The sequence below is a fragment of the Hyperolius riggenbachi genome, chromosome 4, assembly GCF_040937935.1.
Source record: "Hyperolius riggenbachi isolate aHypRig1 chromosome 4, aHypRig1.pri, whole genome shotgun sequence".
NCBI classification, from domain to species: domain Eukaryota; kingdom Metazoa; phylum Chordata; class Amphibia; order Anura; family Hyperoliidae; genus Hyperolius; species Hyperolius riggenbachi.
Genome location: NC_090649.1, coordinates 218,428,431 through 218,441,147, shown reverse-complemented (window position 1 = coordinate 218,441,147; position 12,717 = coordinate 218,428,431). Strand labels below are relative to the sequence as shown.

The 12,717-nt window shown below is 45.7% G+C and overlaps 1 protein-coding gene across 5 annotated transcripts in view; it reads right to left on the bottom strand.

Annotated features, from left to right (window-relative positions):
• The window catches only part of MCPH1 (microcephalin 1), a 664,091-nt gene that overhangs the window by 24,058 nt on the left and 627,316 nt on the right, over window positions 1–12,717 (bottom strand). For 4 of the 5 annotated variants that reach the window (XM_068281349.1, XM_068281354.1, XM_068281350.1 and 1 more), the window contains one exon: window positions 3,276–3,513. In XM_068281349.1, coding sequence (XP_068137450.1) covers window positions 3,276–3,513 — 238 coding nt within the window. Of the gene's footprint in view, window positions 1–3,275; window positions 3,514–12,717 lie in introns of those variants that run through there. The other variant, XR_011031423.1, reaches the window with a different exon arrangement.

The following is a 12,717-nucleotide window of genomic DNA, read 5'->3' as shown; positions in this document are numbered from 1 at the left end:
TCAAAGTATCTATAGAAGTGATCATTATGAGCAAAGGACTAATAGAGAGGTAATACTGTAGTTGAGGGAGGGCCCTTCGGGGCCCCTCTGGCCCAAGGGCCCCGATGCGGTCACAAACTCTGCAACCCCTATTGTTATGCCCCTGCATGGTATTCATAGCTGCAGATGTTCACCAAACCTGTTTACTTACCACAGTATTTTATTTTCCATCACTTTATTCCCTTGCTTGCATATTGAACTCCAAGGCTATTTAAACATCTGGTAGCAGAGGCATGCTTAGGGTATTTGACACCCAGTGATGAGTATTTACAGACCCTCCCCCCTTACCCTCACACACACATTAAGCACATTTTTGAGGGGGGGGGGGGGGGGAGCATGCTAAGTGCATTGTGGAAAAACCTTTGGAAAAAGCAGCATGGCCATGACATGATGTGGGCGCAGATGATAGGCTGATATCAGTGCTTTCTACAGATATCTTGGAACAAAAGCAGACTGCATCTCCGGGATTGGCATTGGCCAGTTTGGTCAGTGGGTTTATGACCCCATGAAAATTCAACTGGGGGAGACATAGGAGGGGGCCTATGGAGGGGGAGGAATGAAGTCAGGCCCCCCTCCCTGCATCTCCAGACTCCTCACAGCATCACCCTGCTGCCCGCACTGTACTTCTGGCCAGGTGTCACCCCTCTCATGGTGTCACTCAGAGGTCCACTGCTTTCCTGTGCTATTCAGAATACCTCTTGCTATTACGAGCAGGTAGTATTATATAAAGCCTAAATCTAGACAGTAGACTAATGTCTACTGAAGAGTAAACAAATGTGCAATATTTCTTTTGAGAGGGAGAAAATGTCACATTAATACAGCATACATAAACATTGATAGTACACCTGCACTTGTCGTCTTTACTGTTACAATATGCTGTGAGTAGAACATATTTCACAAGATTTCTACTTAAAGAGAAACTCCGACCAAGAATTGAACTGTATCCCAATCAGTAGCTGATATCCCCTTTTACATGAGAATTCTATTCTTTTTCACTTACAGACCATCAGGGGGCGCTGTATGACTGATAATGTGGTGAAACCCCTCCCACAGGAAACTCTGAGTACGTACTCCTGGTAGTTTCCTGTCTGTGAACCTTGTTGCATTGTGGGAAATAGCTGTTTACAGCGGTTTCCAACAGCCAAAAAAAGCATGCAGCAGCTACATCACCTGCCAACAGTAAAAATGTCACCATGTAATAAATGTCAGAATCTAAATCAGGGATTTAAAAGATTTTACAATGGGAAAACACTGACAATCATTTATACATAATTATTGTAAAAATGAAGCATTTTTTTAATAAAATTTTTTCACTGGAGTTCCTCTTTAACCATTACTGCCGCCCGGACTGGAAGCTCACGTCCGGGCGGCTGCGGTGCCGCGCTTCGGCGCACTCCCGTGCGCGATTGCGGGCACGCCCCCGTGGTGTCCCCCGGTAGCCCTGGGATCAGTGAACGGGAACAAGATTCCCGATCACCGATCCGTGTCCCCAGCAGAAAAACCGAAGCGCTCTTACAAGAGGCTTCAGTCTTTCTGCACGTAAAAAATTCTGCATCCCCCTTGAGCTTCCGCTTAGCGAGAAGCACAAGGAGGGAAAAAAAACTCAAGGTGGCCATCTTGTGGCCAAATAGTAAAACTACATCTACATATTTTTACATTACAATTTCCACATATAATAACATTAAAAATTAACTATTTCCCACACCAAAATATTACCCAAATAAAATTTTTAATGGAAAAAAAAATTACAATAAAAAAAAAAAAGACAAATAGTTACCTAAGGGTCTGAACTTTTTAAATATGCATTTGAAGGGGGTATACTACGAATATTTTTTTAATTATAAGCTTGTAAATAGTGATGGATGCAAAATGGAAAAAATGCACCTTTATTTCCAAATAAAATATTGACGCCATACATTGTGATAGGGATGATAGCGAATGAATGGGAAGTGAAAATTGCTCTGATGCATAAGGAGAAGAATCCTCGCGGGCTGAAATGGTTAAAGGAAAGACTCCTTTAAAATTCAATATCTGGTTGGATAGAAAACACACACACACACCATAATTCACAGAAGTGAGAACACTTCTCACATTTTTTTAAATACTTGAACCGCTTCTGGACCAGGCTAATTGAAATCTTCAACCTGTTTCACTATGACCGCAGAGCGAGTGGGCTTCAGCAACAGGAGAGCGGCGCGAACAGCGAGTGCAATGGGTCCACGTAGCATGATGTCAGCGAGCCTCGGTTTTTGTACCAGCAGTCTCTGGACCTTCAGGGCGCTTTCACACCGAGGCGGTGCAGTATTTTTACCGCACCCTACTCCCGTTCAATTAAAGTCTATGGAGACTTTATACTATGACGTTACGGTGCAGCGGAAGTGACGTTTTTTCGCCGCATCCCCGATGCAGGTCAAGAACTAGGTTAAGTAAGAAAGAGGCGGCACACCACTGGCTGCAAAACATTGCCTGTATTGTGGAACAGTGACACTACATGTTACAGACACGCAGGTCCTTCATCAGGTGCATAACCATTATACATCTGATGAAGGACATGCATGTCCGTAACATGTAGTGTCACTGTTTCGCAATACAGGCAATGTTTTGCAGCCAGTGGTGTGCCGCCTCTTTCTTACATTTGGTTCTACCCAGACCGCTGGAGCAATCCAGTGGAGGCCAGGCTCCAGCTTACTCCCACGTTCTTACACCTCTGCTATCTCCTTGGAAAGTCATCTGTGCAAAGCAAGAACTATGTTAAAGCTGCGGTGCTGCATCGAGTTGAGGCGATCTGTGTCGTGTTCGACTATGACGACACATGGATGCAAACAATTACTGACGCAACGTCGCGGTGCACATGTGTGGAAGTGTATTTAAATGAAACAATCCACTTTCGCATACCCCAAGCAGGATGTGACGGCGAGCACGTGTCACATGAAGGCCTGTTTTTGATGGTGCGATGCTGTGCATCGTGTGCGACGCACCTCTGATGCTGGTTTGTGGTGTGAAACAAGCCTAAGGGCCAGGGTGCCTGTACCCATGTCGCAAGACCACGGAAATGACGGATCAATGCTCAAAAAATCGTCAGTCATCTGGAAAATCGTGTGGTGGGTACGGGCCTTATGGTTGTAGAAGTAGTCATCTATACTGCACAGCAACTGTATAGCAGAGAATTGGCTATTGTATTTTGCATGTCACATTTTTCAGCAATTAAAAAAGGTGCTTTGCCGATTCTCTCTTACCAAGTAGCCATTTTTCAGAGACACTCTGCATGTCTTGAGGCTTCTTCCCCATAAACAACCCAATACAGATCTTTGCCTGGCGGAGAGTCTTGCACAGTTTTCCTCCACACAGCTGCACCAGTTCAGAGAGCTTGTCACATGGAGGTTCACTGCTTGGGGCTATAAACAAAGGCGGCACACTGGACAGGAAGTCCTGATAATATTCTCCAGCTGATAGATGGCGCTGTAATCTGCAGATCTGTAAGAAGGAAAATACCAAATGCATTATAACCACATATATTCACTATATTAACGGACATGGAAAAATATTAATTCCCAGTATGGCAAAAGACAAGCTGAGCAGAATTAAAGCCTGAACTCAGACCGTCCTCTCTGCTCTTAAAGATACACAACAGCTTAATAACCTTTAAAGAGAATCTGAAGCGAGAATAAATCTCGCTTCAGACCTCATAGATAGCAGGGGCACGTGTGCCCCTGCTAAACCGCCGCTATCCCGCGGCTAAACGAGGGTCCCTGTCCCCCCAAATCCCCTCCGTAATGCGGGGGAGTGCTTCCTGGTTGGGGCAGGGCTAACCGCCGCAGCCCTGCCCCCACGCGCATCTGTCAGCGCGTATCTCCGCCTCTCCCCCGCCCCTCTCAGTCTTCCTTCACTGAGAGGGGCGGGGGAGAGGCGGCGATGCGCCGCTGACAGACGCGACTGGAGGTAGGGCTGCAGCCGTTAGCCCTGCCTCCAGGAGCGACCAAGTCTGCGACCAAGTGTCGCAGTGGGGGGTTTGGGGGTCAAGGGACCCCCGTTTAGTGGCGCTATTTCGGCGGTTTAGCAGGGGCACACGTGCCCCTGCTAACTATGAGCTCTGAAGTGAGATTTATTCTCGCTTCAGAGTCTCTTTAAACAAAAAACATTTCTTTGATACACTTGATACAAATCCTAAAATAAATCTGCATTGTTTCTACTTCCTGATTCATGGAAGCAGACATATGTTAACATCCTGTACTTTCAAATCGCCTTATCTGCCATATGCAGTCATGTGACAAATGGGAGAGATCAAATTACAATTTGTGATTAGACACAAATGAGGGGGAATTAAACAGGCTAAACTCTCTAAATACATACAGGGTGCTTTTTTTCTATGCATTTCTTCAGTCCTGTGCAAGAGTTCAGGTCCACTTTAAAGGACACCTGAAGTGAGAGGGATATGGAGGCTGACATATTTATTTCCTTTTAAAAAATGCAAATTGCTTGTCTGTCCAGGTGGGCTTAAAGAAAACCTGTAATGCCATAAAAAAGAAAGAATTTTACTTAGCTGGGGCTTCTGCCAGCCCCCTGCAGCCACTCTGCGCCCACGCCGTCACTCACCGATCCTCCGGTCCCCTGTCATGGCTTTTCATTTCTTATTTGTCCTCATCCGCGTTCCCGTCGTCGGGAGCGTCTTGCGCAGGAAGAGAAAGTATTTACTGCGTCTGCGCTTTTCGTTCATGGCGCCCGGAGCGCAAGTGAGGTCGTATGTGGCCAGTGCCACACAGGCACAGTGGCCCACGACAAAGGAAAGCAAAAATGAGCTGCGGTGGGGAGTAAGAGGATCGTTTTGTCCCGGCATGAGCAGAAGACGTCTGTAGGGGGCTGGTAGAAGTCTCAGGTAAGTGAAACTTTCTTTTTTATGGCATTACAGGTTTCCTTTAAACAGACCTTGAGCTACACACAGTTCCTCTCTATAATTCTCAGCTGAATAGAAATGTAAGAGTGCTACATCATCAAAAGGTGTCCTGTCTACCAAATAAAACACTCTTGCACACTACATGCGATTCCGATTTGTGGTTTTTAATCGATTTTAACATGCAATTCCGATTTTTGCAATTTTTAATCGTTACTGCATGTTGCATTTTTTTCAGCGTTTTTCTTTTGATAGCATCCAGGGAAAATCGGAATCGCAAATTGGATTTGCAGTGTGCAGGGGGCCTTACAATGGTTGGTGGGAAATTAAATGTAAAACAAAAATAACATAAGATTACAAAATGGCTGTGGAGCACTGATATGTTAAGTCAACCATTATACTTAAATATTGTCTGTCCAATCTCCACCTTAGCCTTCAATTCACAAAGGGCTGTTCCTTAAAAAAATCAGGTCAGTAAAATACCGCATTCACTAAGATTTTTACACATGCAGTAAAAGTTTGGTAATTTACTGAAAAACATGGCTTCAATTCACCCTGACCTGTTCGATAAACAGTAGAAGTATAACCAGCTGTGGAGTCGGTCTCAGCAGCAAGCTGCATTCTGCTATTGGTGGTCTTCTTTAACATTTTTTTCTTTTAATAGACTGAGTTTAGATAAACTTTAAATAAACATAGGACAAATAATGCTTGGATGATTTCACCAGTTGCTCCTCGGCATCTGGGAACAGGAGTCTAAAGTGTTAATGTCTAGAAGACTGCAGGGGAAACCTCTTCTGTGCCAGCTCTCTTCTCTGCAACCTGGGGGAGAGAAAATTGTCCCGCCCGGCAGTATATCGGCACCAATGGAGGCAGTAGCAGGACAGGATGACTCCTATTTGCTGTCTCCTTTGCCTGTAACATTTTATCAAATACAGATTGTTGGTTACCAACTAATGTAGTTTGGAGATAAATACCAAACATCTCAATTGGTTTTATCAAATGCTCTAATCTTTGGGAAATTGACATTTGCTGAAATGTATTCAGGTATTTACTGCCGAAGTCAGTAATTTACCTCACTGGTCGGTAATTTCTTCTTGCCATCTGGTGAATTTGGTGTGATAGGCATGTTACAATACAAGGGGAAGCCTTGTTAGGTAAACTAACCATTGGTTTAGTCCCCCACCCCCCCTTCCTCACTCCCCCGTTTGCCCTGCTCTCCGTAAATACCAAGCCTGTGACAACTCGCGCTGTAACCTCTGTTCCTCCAGCTCGGTTACTTCAAAAGGCCCCTCGCACTCTGCCCTGCAGGCATTCAGAGTGTACACAGCTGTGTAAAGAGCCGCTCTTCTGCACATGCAATTGCTGCTGACCTGCTTCTGCTGTTATGGCTGCGCAATGAGTCAATCTCCCTGTCAGTGCAATCATTGATGCTCATTTGCGGTCACCGCATGGTGCAGAAGAGCGGCTCATTACACAGCTGTGCACATAGGGAGACCGCTGTCTCCCTGAATGCCTGCAGGGCAGAGTGCGAGGGGCCTTTTGAAGTAACCGCGCTGGAGGAACAGAGGGTACAGAGCGAGTGTTCACAGGCTTGGTATTTACGAAGAGCAGGGCAAAAGGCGGAGGCGGAGGGGTGGAGGACTAAACCAACGGTTAGTTCACCTAACAAGGCTTCCCCTATGCTGGATTTCTAGTTGCAGAAGTCAGTCAGCGTTTAGTGCAGGGGCTGACTCTACAAGTTATAGTGAAATGTGAATATTTAAAGGTACGTGCAACAAAATGAAAGTAATTACACACTGAAGCTTCTGTATTATTAATGTAACTACCATGGGGGTGATTAACCACCCTGGCGTTCTGATAAGATCGGGAGGGTTTTTTTTAAATAAAAAAAAAAACTATTCCATGCAGCCAACTGAAAGTTGGCTGCATGAAAGCCCACTAGAGGGCGCTCCGGAGGCGTTCTTCAGATCGCCTCCGGCGGCCAGAAGTAACACGGAAGGCCGCAATGAGCGGCCTTCCGTGTTTCGCTTACCTTGTCGCCATGGCGACGAGCGGAGTGACGTCATGGACGTCAGCCGACGTCCTGACGTCAGCCGCCTCCGATCCAGCCCTTAGCGCTGGCCAGAACTGTTTTTTCCGGCTACGCTGGGCTCGGGCGGCTGGGGGGACCCTCTTTCGCCGCTACACGCGGCTGGCAAAGTGCCGGCTGCGTGTGCTGCTTTTTATTTCATTCAAATCGGCCCAGCAGGGCCTGAGCGGCAGCCTCCGGCGGTGTTGGACGAGCTGAGCTCGTCCAGACCGCTCAGGTGGTTAAAAACTAATTGTTTTGCGATAGTGGTCTTTAAGTGTGAACTGTGCCATAGGAAAACATGGGCATTAGTTTAACCATTTCAGCCCGCGGGGATTTGTCACCTTATGCATCAGAGCAATTTTCACCTCCCATTCATTCGCTAATAACTTTATCACTACTTATCACAATTTATTGATCTATATCTTGTTTTTTCCGCCACTAATTAGGCTTTCTTTGGGTGGTACATTTTGCTAAGAATTATTTTTTTTATAAATGCATTTTAACAGGATTAATAAGAAAAAAATGGAAAAAATTAATTATTTCTCAGTTTTCGGCCATTATAGCTTTAAAATAATCCACGCTACCATAATTGAAACCTATGTATTTTATTTGCCCGTTTGTCTCGGTTATGACACCATTTAAATTTTGTCCCTATTACAATGTATGGCGGCAATATTTTATTTGAAAATAAAGGTGCATTTTTTCTGTGTTGCGTCCATCACTGTTTACAAGCTTATTATTTAAAAAAATGTTTGTAGTATACCCCCTTCAAAAGCATATTTAAAAAGCTCAGACCCTTAGGTAACCATTTGTCTTTTTTTTTTGTAATTGTAATTTTTTTTTCCATTAACCTCCTGAGCGATAATCCCGAGCTGAGCTCGAGGTATATCGCGCAGGAGGATTTCTCAGGCCCTGGTGGGCCGATTTGCATAATTTTTTTTTGTTGCACTTTGCTAGCTGCGTATAAGTTCCGATCGCCGCCGCTCGCCGTGCAGTCCCCCCCCCGACCCCTTGCGCAGCCTGGCCAATCAGTGCCAGGCAGCGCTGAGGGGTGGATCTGGACTCCCTCCGACGTCACGATGTCCATGACGTCGGTGACGTCATCCCGCCTCGTCGCCATGGCGACCGGGGAAGCCCAGCAGGAAATCCCGTTCTGAACGGGATTTCCTGCTTACTCTGATCGCCGAAGGTGATCGGAGTGGGTGGGGGGATGCCGCTGCGCTGCGGCTATCATGTAGCGAGCCCTGGGCTCTCTACATGATTTAAAAAATAAAAAATGTAAAAAAATAGTGCTGCGCCACCTCCTGGGCGATATAATTGTATCGCCCAGAGGGTTAAAAAATTTATTTGGGTAATATTTTGGTGTGGGAAATAAACAGTTAATTTTTAATGTTATTATATGTGTAAATTGTAATGTAAAAAAATATAGATGTAGTTTTACTATTTGGCCACAAGATAGCCACCTTCAGTTTTTTTTTCTCCTTGTGCTTCTCGCTAATCGGAAGCACAAGGATGACGCAGAAATTTTTACATGCAGAAAGACTGAAGCCTCTTGTAAGAGCGCTTCGGTTTTTCTGCTGGGGACATGGATCGGTGATCGGGAACCATGTTCCTGTTCACTGATCCCAAGGCTACCAGGGGAAAGCCACAGCAGAGCAGCCGCCCGGATGTGAGCTTCACGTCCGGGCGGTAGAAATGGTTAAAGGGAACCTGAAGCGAGGAAAATTATTTAAAATAAACACGACGTAGCTGCAAATGAATATTACATACTAACCTCACCATCAGTTCCTTTCAGAAACTCACCATGTTCTTCTTACAGTGATCCCTTCCAAATCTGACAGTATTTTGTCAGAACTGAAATATACCAGTTGCTGTCAGTTATATATCAGCAGCTGTCAGTTACAACTGAATGTGCAAGGTAATGTCCATACAGTTTGGTCTGAAAGTGGCAATTACACAGTAGGACATACGTATCCAGCTACCAGATTTAAAGGATAAATCATTAATCATACTCCTCACAGCAATAAGTAAAAAACTATAAGTAAAAAACAAAAAGTAAAAAACTTTTTATTAAACATTAGAATACAAAAATTGAAGAGTGCTATTAAAAACAGCATGGGATGGCCACCCCGTCACAACCGCCCATTACAGCTCATCACACACCCACACACACATACCATGGCCGTATTTGGATCACACTGAGGTTAGGACTTGTAAGAGATCAAAAATAATCTCCCAGGTAATGTCCATGTTTCCCTATGGCTCAAGTGGGTGATATTACAGTTAAACAGTGTGCTGACCAGGAAGCTGTTAGGGGATAATGGCCATTTTTAAAATGGAGGATGGAGAATTCCATTGATCACAGTGGACATACAGGACGAAGGAGAGGAGAAAGAGATTGAATAGTAGACTACACAGGAGATAAGTATGACCTGTGTATAGTTATTTTGACTTTTTATTTTCAGTTCAGGTTCTCTTTAAAAATCAGTTGTCCTTTCAATTATAACTGAGAGCAACTGATTAAGGCTATGGTAGGCACATTACATTCTGACTACGGTAGAGCCCCTTTTCAACCACTTCCCGACTGCCCACTACCTATGGGCATCAGCAAATTGGCAACCCCAGGACCGCCTAACGCCAATGGGCAGCGGCACCTGGGGGACTGATCAGCCAGGGATCGTGCGCATAAATGCGCGCACATCCGCTTGCATTAGGCTCCGCCCACCCGCAAAGTCAACCCGCTGGCGGGTTGTTAACCCTCGATCTGCCGCTACAAAGTGTATAATACACTTTGTAATGTATACAAAGTGTATAATACAGGCTGCCTCCTACCGTGGTGGTCTCAGTGATCGAGGTATGCACCCAAGCACACTGGTCCTGTCCCCCGATCGCCCACAGCACCCCTCAGACCCCCCTGATCACCCCCTCAGACCACTGTTTGCACCCAGTCACCCCACTAATCACCCATCACCCTGTCACTATCTGTCAACGCTATATTTTAGATCAGGTCCTAAACTTCCCCATGGGGGCTCCTGATCACCCCCCCCAACCCCCTCAGATCCTCCCCAGACCCCCCCGTGTGTACTGTATACATCTATTCTCCCCTGTAATCACCCACTGATCACCTGTCAATCACCCCTTGTCACTGCCACCCATCAGATCAGACCCTAACCTGCCCCTTACGGGCGCCGGGCACCTGATCACCCGCCCACACCCTCAGATCGCCCGCAGACCCGCCCTCAAATCACCTCCCAAGTGCATTGTTTACATCTGTTGTCCCCTCTAATCACCCACTGATCACCTATCAATCACCCCATCACCCCCTGTCACTGTTACCCATCAGATGAGACCCTAATCTGCCCCTTGCGGGCACCCAAACACCCACCCACACCCTCATATCGCCCTCAGACCCCCCTGATCACCTCCCCAGTGCATTATTCACATCTATTCTCCCCTCTAATCACCCACTGATCACCCATCAATCCCCCCCTGTCACTGCTACCCATCATACCCATCAGATCAGACCCTCATCTGCCCCTTGCGGGCACCCAATCACCCACCCACACCCTCAGATTGCCCTCAGACCCCCCCCTCCCCCCTGATCACCTCGCCAGTGCATTGCTTGCATCTATTCTCGCCTCTAATCACACCCTGAACACCTATCAATCACCCCGTCACTCCCTGTCACTGCTACCCATCAGATCAGACCCTAATCTGCCCCTTGCGGGCACCCAATTACCCGCCCACACCCTCAGATCGCCCTCAGACCCCCCCGATCACCTCCCCAGTGCATTGCTTGCATCTATTCCCCCCGCTAATCACAGCCTGAGACATCCATCAATCACCACCTGTCAGCCCCTAGCACATCTACCCATCAGATCAGGCCGTAATTTGCCCCGTGTGGGCTCCTGATCACTCAGCCAAACCCTCAGATCCCTTCCGATCACCTCCCCAGTGCATTGATTGCATCTATTCTTCCCTCTAATCACCCCGAGACACCCATCAATCACCTCCTGTCACCCCCTAGCACTCCTATCCATCAGATCAGGCCCTAATCTGCCCCCTGCAGGCTTCTGATCACCCGTCCAAACTCTCACCTGCCCCACGGCAGTGACATAATTTTCTTTTTCTGATCACTGCTGGTCTCTACGACTTAATTGTGGCTGAGACCAACCGTTATGCCACACAATACGCAACCACCAATCCAAGAAGCTACCATGCCCAGCCTTTTCGGTAGAAACCACTCCAAGTTTCCGAATGTAACATTTTTTGGGGCCTTCTCCTTAACATGGGTCTAGTCAAAAAGAATGTATTGCGGTCTTATTGGTCTACACACCCAATACATAACATGTCCATGTTCTCTGCTGCCATGTCCAGGTCACGATTGAACATCCTGCACGTCCTGCACTTCAGTGCCAATACAACCTGTCATCTAAGAGGCCACCCTGCTTATGACCGGTTCCACAAAATTCGGCCCCTCATAGACCACCTGTCATCAAAATTTACCCCTGAACAGTCATTTTGAGGCATTTGGTTTCCAGACTACTCCTCACGGTTTTGGGCCCCTAAAATGCCAGGGCAGTATAGGAACCCCACAAGTGACCCCATTTTAGAAAGAAGACACCCCAAAGTATTCCGTTAGGTGTATGATGAGTTTATAGAAGATTTTATTTTTTGTCACAAGTTAGTGGAAAATGACACTTTGTGAAAAAATAAATAAAAATCAATTTCCGCTAACTTGTGACAAAAACCAGAAACAGCTTGTAACGGATGCGAACGGATCCAATGGTAACCAATGAATCCATTCACATTGCTTCATTCTAATGGATCAGTTTGTTTTTTTCTACAAAACGGGCCACATTCACGAGGCATAACCAGAATGGTTGGTTACGAATCAAAAACTGATGCCCAACAAAAACTGATTCATTTCATGGACCAGTTTTTACAGGGATCAGTTTTCGATCCATCCAGTGCGAACTCAGCCTAAGCATGGTGGTTGAATTTTGTCAACATAGCTGGGGATTAGCGGCAGTGAATCCATGGCTACTTATGCTGGGATACACAATGAGATTTTTCATCAGATTTACTGTCCGATCGATTTCCATTCACTTCTATGAGAAATCGATCGAAATTAAGATCGTACCTGTCGGAAATTATTTATCGTACCATCTATCTGCCAAAAAATCTCATGGTGTATTCCCAGCATTGGCTCTGTACTGTATCAAGCAGTAAAACATTATTGGTTGTAGCTGCCTGATAAACTCCCATTCAGATTTCTGCTGATATCTGATAGGAGACTGTGTTGGTCAAAGTGATACATTGAAACGTACTACCCAATCAATTACACAGTAGCTGAATCAATCTTGAGAAAGATAAAATACCATATGTTAACTTTTTACAGCTTGTCTGCTTTATGTTAACTTTTTACAGCTTGTTGTAGGCTTCACCATCTTACACGGTACAATCTTCCGTCAGATCAGATCTATTAGACAGATCTATCAGATAATTTCCAACTGGTCCAATCGGACTGTGTAAAGCCTCATCTACACGGTACAATTTTCCGTCAGATCAGATCTATTAGACGCATCATTAGATAATTTACAACCAGTCCAATCGGATTGCGTTAGATTTTGCAATAGATTGTGGGTACTTAAGCAAAATCTATCGCAAAATTGATCTGAAACAATTTGGACATCTACACACGATGTAATTTCTTATT